Here is a 13,856-nt window from a genome sequence, read left to right on the forward strand (position 1 = left end):
AGATTACTAATAATATCAGAAAAGCAGCCCAGCAGGGCCACAGCATGGAGGTGGGGGGATCATCCTGGGGCAGCTAGAGGTCAGAGGTGCCAGCTGTCTCAGGCTGATGCACGACCGGACTCGACTGCAACACCCAGTCATCAGCATCTCATCAAACCCCAGAGACACTCAGTAGCCAAGCATGGCAGGCCAAGGAGCGGGTCCTGCCTGTCAGTAAAAAGGCCCCTGTAAGCACAAGCCTGTCTGCTCCTGAGAGGAAACGGAATCTTAGGAACGGTACTGTTAAGATAAGAATGGAACTCATCGCATCACAACTGGAGGGCTAGGAATCCAGCAGCAGATAGAACTTTCTGATAGGCCGTGTGGAAAATCCTAAAATGAGCTGTGAATGTAGCGACTCTACTGTCCTCTTAAGACCTCTTCAAAGAGGTCCGCCTCAAGCAGAGTTAAAGGCGGCAGCTGACCCACTCCAAAGCAGGGCAACATGGACTGGCCACTAGATGGCCCCATGGGCAGGGAGCTGGGACTTTGTGGTCCCTGATGAGGGACGATGATGTCTACCACCTTCTTGACAGGAGCATGGTGTCTCAGGCCTGTGGACACACTATAATTCGGATTCCTTTAGCCCCAGATTTAATCTTCCTGTTGGGATCCCTTCCTAATAACTCCAGAGGCAGATGACTCTGTCCATCCATCAGGCTAGGCTGAGGAGAGAGGAGTTTGTAGAGCAGCAAAAATGGTCTATCACTGAGAAGCTTCCACTGCCATCCAGGTGCTTTGGCCATGTTCAAGGGGAGAACCTGTGGCATGGAGGCATCCTCGAAATGGAGTCGCAGGTAAGAGCTGGCCAGGATGTAAGCATGGCCCACTGACTTCCCAAGTCCCAAAGTCTCTTGTCCCTTCCCCCAGTTCACGCTCAGAGATTCGCCTGGGCCGCTCTGAAAGCCTCAAGGGCCGGGAAGAGATGAAACGGTCTCGAAAGGCAGAGAACGTGCCCCGCTCTCGCAGTGATGTTGACATGGATGCTGCTGCGGAGGCTACTCGCCTGCACCAGTCAGCCTCGTCCTCTGCCTCCAGCCTCTCCACCAGGTAGGCAGGGCTACAGTGGCTGCACCCATGGCCATCTCGGGAGTGGGCGCAAGGATAGAGGGTTGCTGAGAGTTGACATTCCCTCCACAGGTCTCTTGAGAACCCAACCCCTCCCTTCACTCCCAAAATGGGCCGCAGGTAAGTGATGGGCACAGTGGTGCCTCTGTTTGGTGTCTGTATGTCCCATCCACATCCAGCTGCTCCTCTCACCCGCAAGGGGCTGTTTGGGTGGGTGTCTCCTCTTCTGGGCCCGCTGGTTTCCCATGTGCATGGGGCAAGCAGGTCAGGCAGAAGAGGGAGGGCCAAACCCTCCATGTGAGTTCTTCCTCCTGAGGAAGCTGAGCTGCCTGTTATCCCCCAGGAGCATTGAGTCCCCCAGTTTGGGGTTCTGCACGGATGCCCTCCTTCCCCACCTCCTAGAGGATGATCTGGGCCAGCTGTCTGACCTGGAACCAGAGCCAGATGCCCAAAATTGGCAGCATACAGTGGGCAAGGATGTGGTGGCTGGGCTAACCCAGAGGGAGATCGACCGGCAAGAGGTCATAAATGGTGAGAACATGCTCCACTGCCCCCAGCGCCACTCACACATGTGGGAATGGGTCCAGGATGCCTAAGACACAAGGGTGGGAAAGAGGTTAATAGGGTGGGGGGCCCCTGTCTGCTGGAGCAGGTCCATGTTGCCTGTTGCTATAGGTCCCCCTCAGTTCTGGCCCTTGGGGTAAGAGAAAAGTTGCTGTATGATCTGAAACCAGCACTTCAAGCTCCCCCAAAATTAGAGTGGTGTGGGAACCAGGCAGGGACTCTAGATACTTGCTGATCCATTTTCTCCCTGGCTTTCTACCCTTCTTGTCACAACCACCACTCAGAGCTGTTTGTGACTGAAGCTTCCCACCTGCGCACGCTCCGGGTCCTGGACCTGATCTTCTACCAGCGAATGAAGAAGGAGAACCTGATGCCCCGGGAGGAGCTGGCCCGGCTCTTCCCGAACCTGCCTGAACTCATAGAGATTCACAGTAAGGAGCCTGTGCCCCTCCAGACTCCTCCTCTGCCTCCCTTCAGCTTCCTGTTCCGCTTTGGCCCCACTGCCAGGAACTCCCTGAGCAGATAACCCCCTACCAATCCCTGGTGAGAAAAAGATCTGTGGACAGCCTGAAACCAGCACTGGAGTTCACCCTGAAAGTAAAATGGTTTCCAGACCCTTCCCATGGCACTGCTGTCAGAGATTCGTTTCTCTCTGTCAGAAAGGTTCTGGCGCTTGAGCTCAACCCCAGGCATTTCGAGTTGTTCTCTTCTCGCCCCAGATTCCTGGTGTGAAGCCATGAAGAAGCTCCGGGAGGAAGGCCCCATCATCAAAGAGATCAGTGACCTCATGCTGGCCCGGGTATGGCTCCAAACTTCTCCCTCTTGGCAAGGAGGAGACTGGGGGAGGCAGGGTCTCATTACCCAAGGCCAGGGAATTTGGCAAAGGAAGGGATAGGCAGGGGTCTGGTCCCAGGCAGGGGTGTGATGCCTGGCCCCATGTCCATTCTGCCTCTTCAGTTTGATGGCCCTGCCCGAGAGGAACTCCAGCAAGTGGCTGCACAGTTCTGTTCCTATCAGTCAATAGCCCTAGAGCTAATCAAGACCAAGCAACGCAAGGAGAGTCGATTCCAGCTCTTCATGCAGGTGCGTCCTTGGCCATGCCTTGGCCTTCCTTCATCTCCGTCAGGGTCACCAAGGATCTCCTGAACTTCTCTCCTCCTGGCCACATCCTCCCTCTCTACAGCAACTCCCTCTGTCCTTCCGCATGAGCTCCTCAAAAGCACTGACTGACTCTAGACAAAGAGACCTTTGTTTGTGGAAAAGAATCCTGGATTAGCAGTCAGAGGCCTGGCTCACCCACCAGCACCTGTGTGCACTGAGGTGGATCTCAGTTTCCTTGTCTATGGAATGGCAGCAATATGCCTGCCCTTCTGTTTTGACCATATCCCTTTGGATTGGTGTCTCCCTGCCACCACAAACCCTTCACTACATCTTTAAGGAAGAAGCTTCTACTACTATTTCTGAGTGATCCACCTGGTGTTAGGACCTGTTTGTCATGTTCACCCATCTTGGCCCTGAGCCCATAAGCCAGCTCCCAACCACGCTGACATCTCCTCCCTTCTATGTCTCCTGCTGTCTAGGAGGCTGAGAGCCACCCTCAGTGCCGGCGGCTGCAGCTGAGAGACCTCATCATCTCTGAGATGCAGCGGCTCACCAAGTACCCGCTGCTGCTGGAGAGCATCATCAAGCACACAGAGGGTAGCGCCCGGGGAGGGGCTGGCGTCCAGACCGTACAAGAGGGTCTAGCTTTAGGTTGTCACTCTCCCTGGGATCCTGGGTATCTTTCACTACCCCCAAATTTCAGACATTGGAGTCAGGACAGAGAGGTGTTAGGAACCCCAGTCTGATTTGAACAGGCCTTCTAGTGGCATAATTGTGGCCATTTACCACAGTCTCTGTACCTTGCATCTGTAGAGCTGGTTGTGGTAGAGGCAGGAATTCCCAAGAGCTATCAGTGTCTTCAAAGCAGTGGTCTGTCTGAGACCTGAAGATGCTCAGTAAAAGTTACCCTTACTACTTGAGGTCCTCGTGTGAGGCAAGGGTGGCTCACCTCCACCCACGCCTGCTGGTTTGAAGCAAGCCAGTTGCCATGGATGAATTCAGGCAGATAATAGCTGATGCCATGTTAGACTTCTCAGGCAGGAGCCCCAACCATCTCCTCTGTCCATTTTGGTAGGTGGCACCTCTGAGCATGAGAAGCTTTGCCGGGCCCGGGACCAGTGCCGGGAGATTCTCAAGTATGTGAATGAAGCGGTAAAGCAAACAGAGAACCGCCACCGTTTAGAGGGCTACCAGAAACGCCTGGATGCCACTGCCCTGGAGAGGGCCAGCAACCCTCTGGCAGCAGAGTTCAAGGTAGGAGGCAGAGACTGCAGCACAGTCAACCCCTCACACTTTGTGGGCACCCTTAGGAGCAGAACTCTGGTCAGGGCTTGGAGAGTCTTGGAGGTAGGAGACAAAGACCGGATAGGGTGGCACAATGGAGCCCCAGAAGACACACACCCTGTTATTGTCACCCTGTCCCTAGATGGACAAGGTAGACAGCCCTACCCAAGAAAGACTAGATGTTGGAACTCAGCCTGAGAGAGCAGGGGATCGGGTAGAACTGGAGGTAAGGTGGAGATCTTCTGGGAGGGAATAAAGCTGGAGGCATGGGCAGGAAAAGCACTGTGTGATCTTCTTGGGACTGCAGTTGGCACATGGTAGGGGCAGGTAGGAGACCCAAGTCAGAGCCATCAGTATATCCCCCCGCTGGCACATGGCACATGACTTCACAGTTACCTTTTTGCTTGTCTTCATCCCCCACAAGAGAGTAAGAGCAAGGACTTTTTCTTACTTACCAATTCCCAGCACCTTAACACAATGTCTGGCACACAGTAGGTTCTCAAACACTTGAATGAATGAATGAATGAATGAATGAATGGTGTCTCCTTAACAGAGCCTGGATCTTACAACCAGAAAAATGATCCACGAGGGGCCCCTGACCTGGAGGATCAGCAAGGATAAGACCTTGGGTATGTGCCAGGGGACTGGGACTGAGTGGGAACCTGCAGTGGGTGGGCCTCCCTGGGCTTTTCTCTCTGTCTTTCCCAAGCATTGAAACATGACTGGAGGTGATAGCTCAGGACATGGGAAGGGAGTAACCAGAGAGAGAAATGGGGTCACCAGACTCCCAGGGCTTCCTAGAGCCTCCAAGAGCCTATGGCCCTACATTGTGCTCATGAAGGATGAGTGGGCACCAGGGAACGTCTCCCCATGACCATACCCCTCCAGACCTCCATGTGCTGCTGCTGGAGGACCTCCTAGTGCTGCTGCAGAAACAGGACGAGAAGCTACTGCTGAAATGCCACAGCAAGACCGCTGTGGGCTCCTCAGACAGCAAGCAGACCTTCAGCCCTGTACTCAAGCTCAATGCTGTGCTCATCCGCTCTGTGGCCACAGGTACCTGGGGAGATGGTCCAGGCTGGCCTGGGGCTCAGGGAACATGTCCAGCGAGTGCTGGGTGAGGCAGGGTCAGTGTGGAGCCTTTACAGGACCTACCTGTCCACCTGTGTTCCTTTCCTCCTGTCCTGACCCAGCCTAAGCAGGAGGACTGGCCCAAAGTGGGGTAGGATGAGGGTTAGGATGGGGACCAAGAGGAAGATAGACAACCAGGCACAGGGGTGGTCAGCAGTCCTCAAGCACAGTGCTGGTTTGGATGGGACGTGCACACCCAGGATGGGGTAAGAGTGTCTGAGCAGGATTGGGAAGAATGGGATTAGGCAGAATGAGTAGGACAAGCCTTATCTGCTATAAGAGTGACTTGGGCAGAGTTTGGTTACAGAAGATGTTAGTACCCACGGTACAGAGCTGGGTCCAGTGGACAGAGACGTTTCAATGAGAAGTGCAGTGTGTGTGAGAAAGGGCTCTGGAGCAAAATTCTCTGGATTCACTTTTTTTGTCTGTAAGATAGGAGTGATACCTACCCTACCTCTTGGGGGCATCAAAAGGAATGACAGGTATGAAAAAGTTTTATAAAATTATAAACTATAATCCCACTGCTTTGGGAGCCTGAGGCAGGCAGATCACTTGAGGTCAGGAGTTTAAGACCAGCCTGGCCCACATGGTGAAACCTGTCTCTACTAAAAATACAAAAATTAGCCAGGCATGTTGGCAGGCACCTGTAATTCCAGCTACTCGGGAGGCTGAGGCAGGAGAATTGTTTGAACCTGGGAGGTGGAGGTTGCAGTAAGCCAAGATGGCACCACTGACTCCAGCCTGGGCGACAGTGAGACTCCGTCTCAAAAAACAATAAAAAGTTTTATAAATCCTAAGCACCATACACACATCAGCCATCACTATTATTAGAGCAGGAGAGGAATGGGGTGGCTGTGAAAGATGACATTAGGGGTCCTGGAATTTCCTCTATCCCTTGTGTAAGTGGGTTCCAAGTGGTCCTCATGATCCACATCTGTCTCGTGCTGCACTCTCCATCCGCGTTGAGGGTCAGGGCTTTGAGTCCCACTCTGTCACCCTGGCCCAGGCTGCAGTCACACCTCCCATCCCTAGTACAGACCCTTCTACCTTCCTTTCCTCACACAGATAAACGGGCCTTCTTCATCATCTGCACCTCCAAGCTGGGCCCACCCCAGATCTATGAGCTGGTTGCATTGACATCATCAGACAAGAACACGTGAGAATTGATTGAGGGGTTACCCGTAACCACAGTCCCTTTGGGACCAGGGTGGTGTGTATGAGGATGGTGGATAGCAACACCAGGACTGGGCCCCAGAGCAGTGCCTGGACAGGGGGTTGGGAAGGGAAGTGGGAGGTAGGACAGAAGTAGAGAAGCTGGGAGGGGTCATCACCCCTGAGCTAGTCGCCAGGCCCACTTCTGGGAGAATGAGTTTCTGGCAGTCTTCCAGCAGCTGCTGCTGCTGCTGCTTTCCTTCCTGCCCTACTCCCTTCACTGTCAGGCGAATTAGATTCATGCATCCTTCTCAAGCATTTGCCTCCTGCCCAACCCATGTTCTCTGACAGCAGCTGCCAGAGATGGCGTGGTACAGTGGAAGGAGACAGGTTGAGTCAAACAGTTTCCCAACTCCAGGGTTTTCATCTTTCAAAATGTGGCTAATGCTACCTGTTAGAGAATTACTTTAGAGAGAAAACACAGAATGCTTTGCCCAGAGTGTAACAGAGGGTTGGTGTCCAGGATTTGGTAGCTGCAAGTAATATAACCCCAAGGGAGCAGCCCGGGAGGACTGTACAGGGAGGTGGGCACCTGCCAGGCAGAGGGTTCTTAGGGCCTGGAGAAGGGCCTGGAAGCCTTGCTCCAGTGGGCTCAGTACGGGGTGGTGTGTGCCACTATCTTGCTCTCACTACAGTCCTCTCTGTTCCTGCCGAGCAACAGATGGATGGAGCTCTTAGAAGAGGCCGTGCGGAATGCCACCAGGCACCCCGGAGCTGCCCCGATGCCCATCCATCCTCCACCCCCAGGCCCCCAGGAGCCAGCCCACCAGGGCCTCACACCCAGCAGGTGCAGCACTTAGCCCTCCAGACCCCGCACTCTCTCCACTCCAAACCTCCTGTTTCCTGCTGCTTCTAAGCCCTTCAACCCCAGGGGTGGACAGCCACAACAGGGAAATGCTAGCAGGGAGCAGACAGCTCCAAGCGCTGGCAGATGGAGAAACATGCCCCCATCCCTGCTTCCTGTCCCTGTCCGCTCCCCCACAGTCTGCCACCTGGCTGTAATAGAGCTGAGCCTGAAGTAGGGTGAGGGGGATGTAGAGCAGGGGACCAGAGAAGCTCAGCCAGCAGCCCCCCTCCTCTCCGGGTTGCCAAGCAGACCAGCCAGGTGAGGAGGCCCACACCGTCCTTCTCGGGTCCTACTGCATTGCCCATTCTAACACATGAGTCCAGGGTGGAATCTCATGACATCTCACCCTGAGTTGGTTTCCTCCCTCAGGGTAGAACTGGATGACTCAGACGTGTTCCATGGTGAACCCGAACCCGAGGAGCTGCCTGGAGGTAAGGGCCCTGAACTGTCCTGTGGGAGCCTGCCCAGGCCTTTTTCTGTAGGCACAGGTTGGGTGTGAGTATGGGGCGATGGGAGAGTCCATCGGGGCCCGGGGTGTGAGGTTTTGATAAAGAGTAGAGAAGAAACAGGGCAGGAGGAAGAATCTGGAAGAGGAAGGAGAGCAGAGTGAACAGACTTAAGAAAGGGTGAACTCACTCACCTGACCAGAGATTCCCACCCAGCCTCTCTGGGTGACAGCGTCAGCCATGGAAGAAGACGAGCAGTCTGGCGGGATCCACGGGCCCTGCATCCTCCAGGGGGTTACTGTTGGGGAGAGAGATGCGTACTGCAACTATGGGGGTGGAAAACATGGGGGCCTGGGGAGCTCAAAGGGCTTAAGATGCAGTTACTGTGATGGGGACAGCATTCTCATTGAGAGCTTGTGTGTGAAGTAACCTGGGGTCTTGGGTTTCAAGAGAAATCTCGGGCTTCCTGGCTGGGTGTCTGTTGTTTCCTTCTGCTTAGAATGCTTTTCCTCCTAACGCCACACCTCCTTCATGTCTTCATTCCAGTGTCCTCTTGGCCCAATCTGTTTAATACTGTAGCCAGCACTGCCCAGCCCCCAGCCCCATGCCCTGCTGTTGTCTTCTTTCCCGTGGAAGTTACTGCCTTCTAACAAACTACATAATTGACTGAAGAGTCTTATTTTTGTATGTCCCTCCACTAGAATGTAAGCTCAACATGGGCAGGGATCTTTTTGTTTTGCTTACTGTCATATGCCAAGAGCCTGGGACAGTGCCGGCCACAGGAAGTTCTCAGTAAACAACGGTAGAACGAATCCGTGTTCCCAGCCCTTTGGCTCCAAAGCTGCGCATAGGCTTTCCCATACAAGCTGTCTCCCTTTCCCTGCCTTCTTCTCTCATCCAAAACAGGCACTGGGCCCCAGCAGAGGGTCCAAGGGAAGCACCCGGTCCTGCTAGAGGACCCCGAGCAGGAGGGCAGTGCAGAGGAAGAGGAACTGGGTGTCCTGCCTTGCCCTTCTACATCCCTAGATGGAGAGAACAGGGGCATCAGGACAAGGAACCCCATCCACCTGGCCTTCCCAGGCCCTCTGTTCATGGAAGGGCTCGCTGACTCCGCTCTGGAAGATGGTGAGTGCTTCAAGGCCCTGCTGTCAGCCCCTGGTCCCCAGTTGCACAGCCAGTGTGAACTGGCAGGCGCCTGCACCCTCCACCTTCCCGAAGGCTCTCCCTGGTGTGCTTGAGGAGAGATGGATGCAGAGACAGATGTCATTCCCCACCCAGCCCCCACCAGCTAGTTGACCAGAGCCCTCCAGCTTCACCTGTGCCTGAGGTCACCACCTTGGGGTCGGTGGGGCAGCACAGCGATCCTTCTGGCGTGGTGTGCCATCCTGTGCTGGGAAGACACCACCCTGTTTCCCTTCCAGTGGAGAACTTGCGACACCTGATCCTGTGGAGCCTGCTGCCAGGTCACACCATGGAAACTCAGGCTGCCCGGGAGCCCGAGGACGACCTGACACCCACACCTTCTGTCATCAGTGTCACCTCTCACCCCTGGGACCCAGGCTCCCCAGGGCAGGCGCCCCCTGGGGGTCAAGGGGACAACACCCAGCTTGCAGGGCCAGAGGGGGGACGGCCAGAGCAGGAGGACGTGGGTCTCTGTTCTCTGGAACACCTACCCCCAAGGACCAGAAATTCTGGGATATGGGAGTCTCCAGAACTGGACAGGAATCTGGCTGAAGATGCTTCAAGCACAGAGGCAGCAGGAGGTTACAAAGTTGTAAGAAAAGGTAAAATAAATGGGAGTGTCCAGTGGGGAGACAAGCTCCCTTGCTAGGTGAGATAAGTCTTCCGAATAGCTGCTTCCTTCCCTATATTCCCCCTGGGTACCGTGTGAGCAGAGACCTACACTTGGTCCTGGATGAAGGAGACACGCTGATACCAGGCAGGCTTTGGAGTTAGGCAGTCGAGATTCAGAGCTTAGCTCTGCCACTTAATATCTGTGTGGCTTTACACAAAATTCTGAATCATCTCTGAACTTCATTTTGTAACACATAAGGACATTTCCTTCTGCCTGGCACAAACCAGCTACCAGCAACCAGTCTTTGTTAGCGCTCCTCACTCATCTGGTCCCACGGAAAAGAGCCGCCCTTCTCAGGAGCCTCAGGCTGGGAAAGACAGGGCAGGTGCATGCAGCCCCTCACACCAGGCAACAGCACCTAGGGCAGTAGAGGTGGCAGCTGGGACTGGAAGGGGTGGAAGACAAAGCTGAGAAGACATTTGGCGAGTGAGGGGTATGGGGAGTGAATAAGGTGGCAGGGAGGGCACCCCGGGTTGGAAAACACCATGGGCAGCCTTGAGACAAGAAAAGCCAAGACAAGCTCACAGGGAGGCCGACAGGTCTGCCCAGCCCAAGCAGTGAGCCCAGGGAGGAAGGTCCCTGCCCCGGGAAGAGTGGGCTGGTCTGAGAGGGTGGCAAGAAAGGTAGAACAAAACCTGGGGCACACCCGGGGTGGGGTTCCGCGCTAGTGGGCCTGCCCTCCCCTGAGGTTCCACTCTGCCGCCCTTCCAGCAGCATTTTTCATTCCATCTGCCCAATGCCCGCCTTCTCCTGGGTTTCTGGGAACTGACCTTCCTTCTCTCTCTGCTGGTGAATTGGTGGAAAGTTCTCTGCACTGCCTGGGATGTCATCGTGTATGATCTTGTGTTCACCTTGTTCTTCCCGTTTTCTCCTCCCCCGTCCCCACCTCCTGCCCTCTCTCCTTCCTGTTCTCTCTCCCTTCCCTTTCCTTGTCTTCTGGTCTCTCCTCTTCCTGGTGGTGGTGGTGTCGGTGCAGCTGAGGTGGCAGGCAGCAAGGTTGTCCCTGCACTACCAGAGAGTGGCCAGCCAGAGCCTGGGCCACCTGAAGTGGAAAGCGGAACAAAGGCTACGGGTAATAACTTTCTCCTTGGAGCTAAAGACAGGCCAGGACTGGAGTATGGAACCTGTGAGGGCAGAGTCAGACCCCTGCCCATGGTCACACACACACCCACAAGCTCCCTCAGCTGCCTGGAATGGGGAGGAGGAGGAAGATCTGGCTCTAAAGACAGGGACAGGCCCTGTGCTGTCTTAAGAATCCACCTGTCCAGGCTCCTGTTCAGAGTGGCAGGGATAAATGCCTGTGTGCAATTGTGGGAGGGGCAGGGAAGCCTGGCCTGGTTCTGGGGACCCAGTGTCCTTCACCTGATACTCGAGCAGCCACTTCCCCACCTCAGCCGCCGCTCCAGTGTCACTTGGAAATCGGCTGAAAGGGCCCCCCAGGTTCCACAGTGGTTCTCTGTGCTTTCTGCCTGTCAGGAACCCTCCACGTCCTTCCTCCAGTTCTCTCTGACACCCCTTGGTTGGGTCAAGGGACTTCCAGAGGATCATGGCATGGATGGAAGAGGGGCAGGGCGGGGCTGCAGTTCATCCAGAGCTGGAGTCAGGCAGGGCAGGAGGGCTGCTGCCTGCTCCTTTCAAAAGAGCCTGAAACCAGTCCACAATCTGTTTACTCAAGGACGGGGAGCCACTCTGATTTCCCCAAATGAAATACTGCAGCTCTGCCACTTCTCCCTTGAGTTCACCACTCAGCATCTCCCCTGGGTTGGGGCCAGACTGAACAAAGTGCCATCTAGAAAATCTCGGGAGTGGCCGAGCGCGGTGGCTCATGCCTGTAATCCCAGCACTTTGGGAGGCCGAAGCGGGCGGATCACGAGGTCATGAGATCGAGACCAGCCTGACCAACATGGTGAAACCCCATCTCTACTAAGAATACAAAAATTAGCTGGGCATGGTGGCACGGGCCTGTAATCCCAGCTAATCGGGAGGCTGAGGCAGGAGAATTGCTTAAACCCAGAAAGCGGAGGTTGCAGTGAGCAAACATCGCGCCACTACACTCCACCCTGGTGACGGAGCGAGACTCCGTCTCAAAAAAAAAGAAAGAGTCTCGGGAGCAGGGCTTTTAGGGGGCTGGCAGACAGTGAGCAAGGCCCGTGTGCTGCAAGTTCATCTGGAGAGGACTGCCTGGCCTGCTCTGTCGGGTGGCTAGGGAATCCCACAGGAGCGGGAGGATAGCTTCAACTTCTCTGTTTGCCTCCTGATCTCATTCTCTTACTGTGGGGACAGGGAACTGCTTTTATGTCAGCATGCCAGCAGGACCCCTGGACTCAAGCACCGACCACTCAGGGGTACCCACAAGCCCCCCTCAGCCTGACAGCGTCCCTGCAGGGCAGGCAGAGCCTCGGCCTCAGCTGCAGGGAGGCAATGGAGATCCAAGAAGCCTCAGCCGCTCTCCCCCAAGCCTGGCCCTCAGGGACGTAGGCATGATCTTCCGTACCATTGAGCAGCTCACCCTCAAGCTCAACAGGCTCAAGGTGAGGGAAACAGGGCTTGGGTCCCTGCAGGCCTTCAGTCCATCACTCCAAAACCATTCCCCATGAGTGAGATGTGTGTCTTCGCAGGAGCCCTAGATCCTGTCCTGGCCCGGGAATCTTCCCCCAGCCACCCTTAAATCACAGCCCCATCCCCAAGGCCCAGCACAGATCAGAGTATGACCGCTTCCCCAGGGGCCTTAGGAGTAGAAGGACTTGAGCAGACATTCCCCCGCCGACTCTTCCAGGATATGGAGCTGGCCCACAGAGAGCTGCTCAAGTCCCTCGGGGGAGAGTCATCTGGTGGCACCACGCCTGTGGGCAGTTTCCACACAGAAGCAGCTAGATGGACAGACGGCTCCCTCTCACCTCCCACTAAGGAGCCCCTGGCTTCTGACTCCAGGAACAGCCATGAACTGGGGCCCTGCCCTGAGGATGGTGAGTGAAGCCAGGTCCCTCTCAGGACCTACCATAGGGGAGAAGTCCGCCACCTGGTGAGGACACATCACTAAGCAGTGAGAGATAGTGGTTCTGAGAGTCTGGTTTCCCCTTGAGTGAAACGAATTCATTCCCTCAGCTTCAGAGAGGGATCTTTTTAGGGAAGTCCCACAGAAGCTCCCTGGAAAAATGGGGAGCTTAGAATTGAGCCCTCTTTTTCCTTGTATATGGAGGTAACAAACCAGGAGGAGCCTGGTCTCACATCTAAGATCTGTACTTTTTAAAATTACATATATATGTGTGTGTGTGTGTGTATGTGTATATATACATATATAAAATATAAATATTTTCTATTTCTTCGAGACAAGGGCTGGCCTGGCTATGTTGCCCAGGCTGGTCTCAAACTCCTGGGCCCAAGTGATCCTCCCTGCTCAGCCTCTGAAGCAGCTGGGATTGCAGGTGCACACACAGTGCCAGCCTAAGACTGGTGCTGATTAAATGGTTCAGAACCACACTGGGTGAGCCAGGGACACAGCTATGTCATAACTCAGGAAGACAAGGCATGTACCTACCTGATCTAAGGGCTTTAGGGGCTGATGAAAGTGGAGTTCAGTAGACAACCCTTTTCAAGCCCTGCAAGAAACTGGGGTTTCTGGAGGAGAAGGAAGGTGCTGAAGGGGCTGCTCTCGTGAGCCTGAAGACTTTCTAGACAGATCATGTGGAAGCGGTCACCTCAGGCTGGCCAGTTCCTTACCTTCATCCTCCTCCCACAGGCTCTGACGCCCCCCTGGAAGACAGCGCAGCAGACGCAGCTGCGTCACCAGGACCATAACCGTGCAAACCACCAAATCCTCTGTGTCCCCACTCCTCCTTCAGGGACTGGCCTGAGACCAGGGCACAGGGTAGGGGGGATCCCAACGCTCCTCCCTGTGGAGGAGGCAGTTGGGGAAACTAGGATCCAGCCAAGGCCTTGGGGGAGACCCGCATGTTGCTTGGTCTGCTCAAATCGGAGTCAAGTTTCAGTGTCTTTTCCCTCCCTCAGCCCAACCCTCCAAGGCCTTGTGTCTCCAAAGCATGCTGACTGCATCTGAAAGGCCCCCACTCACCATGGTCTGCCCTCACCCCACATGTGCGTGCACGCCTGTACATGCGCTGCCCTCAGACATGCAAGTGAAAGGAGGAGGCTTCTGTGTAAATGCACTTTCTTCCTCCCCTCTTTCTCCATAAGACCCCAGGCGGAGGTGGGTGCCTCCCCTCCCCTTTGTCACTTTGGTTTCCTATAAATATGTATGTATCGTATGTGCATCTTTGCTATTGTAAATAACTTTGACCTTTTTTGTTCC

At 54.9% G+C, this 13,856-nt stretch overlaps 1 protein-coding gene across 26 annotated transcripts in view; it reads left to right on the forward strand.

Annotated features, from left to right (window-relative positions):
* ARHGEF11 (Rho guanine nucleotide exchange factor 11) overlaps positions 1–13,812 on the forward strand; it is a 110,174-nt gene extending 96,362 nt beyond the window's left edge. For 23 of the 26 annotated variants that reach the window (XM_074040247.1, XM_065544327.2, XM_005541373.5 and 20 more), the window contains 19 exons: positions 910–1,089; positions 1,180–1,227; positions 1,451–1,638; positions 1,956–2,102; positions 2,391–2,470; positions 2,629–2,754; positions 3,252–3,369; positions 3,848–4,026; positions 4,610–4,685; positions 4,945–5,112; positions 6,253–6,343; positions 7,061–7,186; positions 7,616–7,677; positions 8,599–8,817; positions 9,114–9,476; positions 10,524–10,619; positions 11,831–12,078; positions 12,324–12,513; positions 13,287–13,812. In XM_074040247.1, coding sequence (XP_073896348.1) covers positions 910–1,089; positions 1,180–1,227; positions 1,451–1,638; positions 1,956–2,102; positions 2,391–2,470; positions 2,629–2,754; positions 3,252–3,369; positions 3,848–4,026; positions 4,610–4,685; positions 4,945–5,112; positions 6,253–6,343; positions 7,061–7,186; positions 7,616–7,677; positions 8,599–8,817; positions 9,114–9,476; positions 10,524–10,619; positions 11,831–12,078; positions 12,324–12,513; positions 13,287–13,345 — 2,764 coding nt within the window. In that variant the 3' untranslated portion in view covers positions 13,346–13,812. The remainder of the gene's footprint in view (positions 1–909; positions 1,090–1,179; positions 1,228–1,450; positions 1,639–1,955; positions 2,103–2,390; positions 2,471–2,628; positions 2,755–3,251; positions 3,370–3,847; positions 4,027–4,609; positions 4,686–4,944; positions 5,113–6,252; positions 6,344–7,060; positions 7,187–7,615; positions 7,678–8,598; positions 8,818–9,113; positions 9,477–10,523; positions 10,620–11,830; positions 12,079–12,323; positions 12,514–13,286) is intronic. The other 3 variants (XM_005541381.5, XM_074040214.1, XM_005541380.5) reach the window with 2 other exon arrangements.
* Positions 13,813–13,856: the final 44 nt, after the last annotated feature.

The sequence above is a fragment of the Macaca fascicularis genome, chromosome 1 (assembly GCF_037993035.2).
Source record: "Macaca fascicularis isolate 582-1 chromosome 1, T2T-MFA8v1.1".
Classification (NCBI taxonomy): domain Eukaryota; kingdom Metazoa; phylum Chordata; class Mammalia; order Primates; family Cercopithecidae; genus Macaca; species Macaca fascicularis.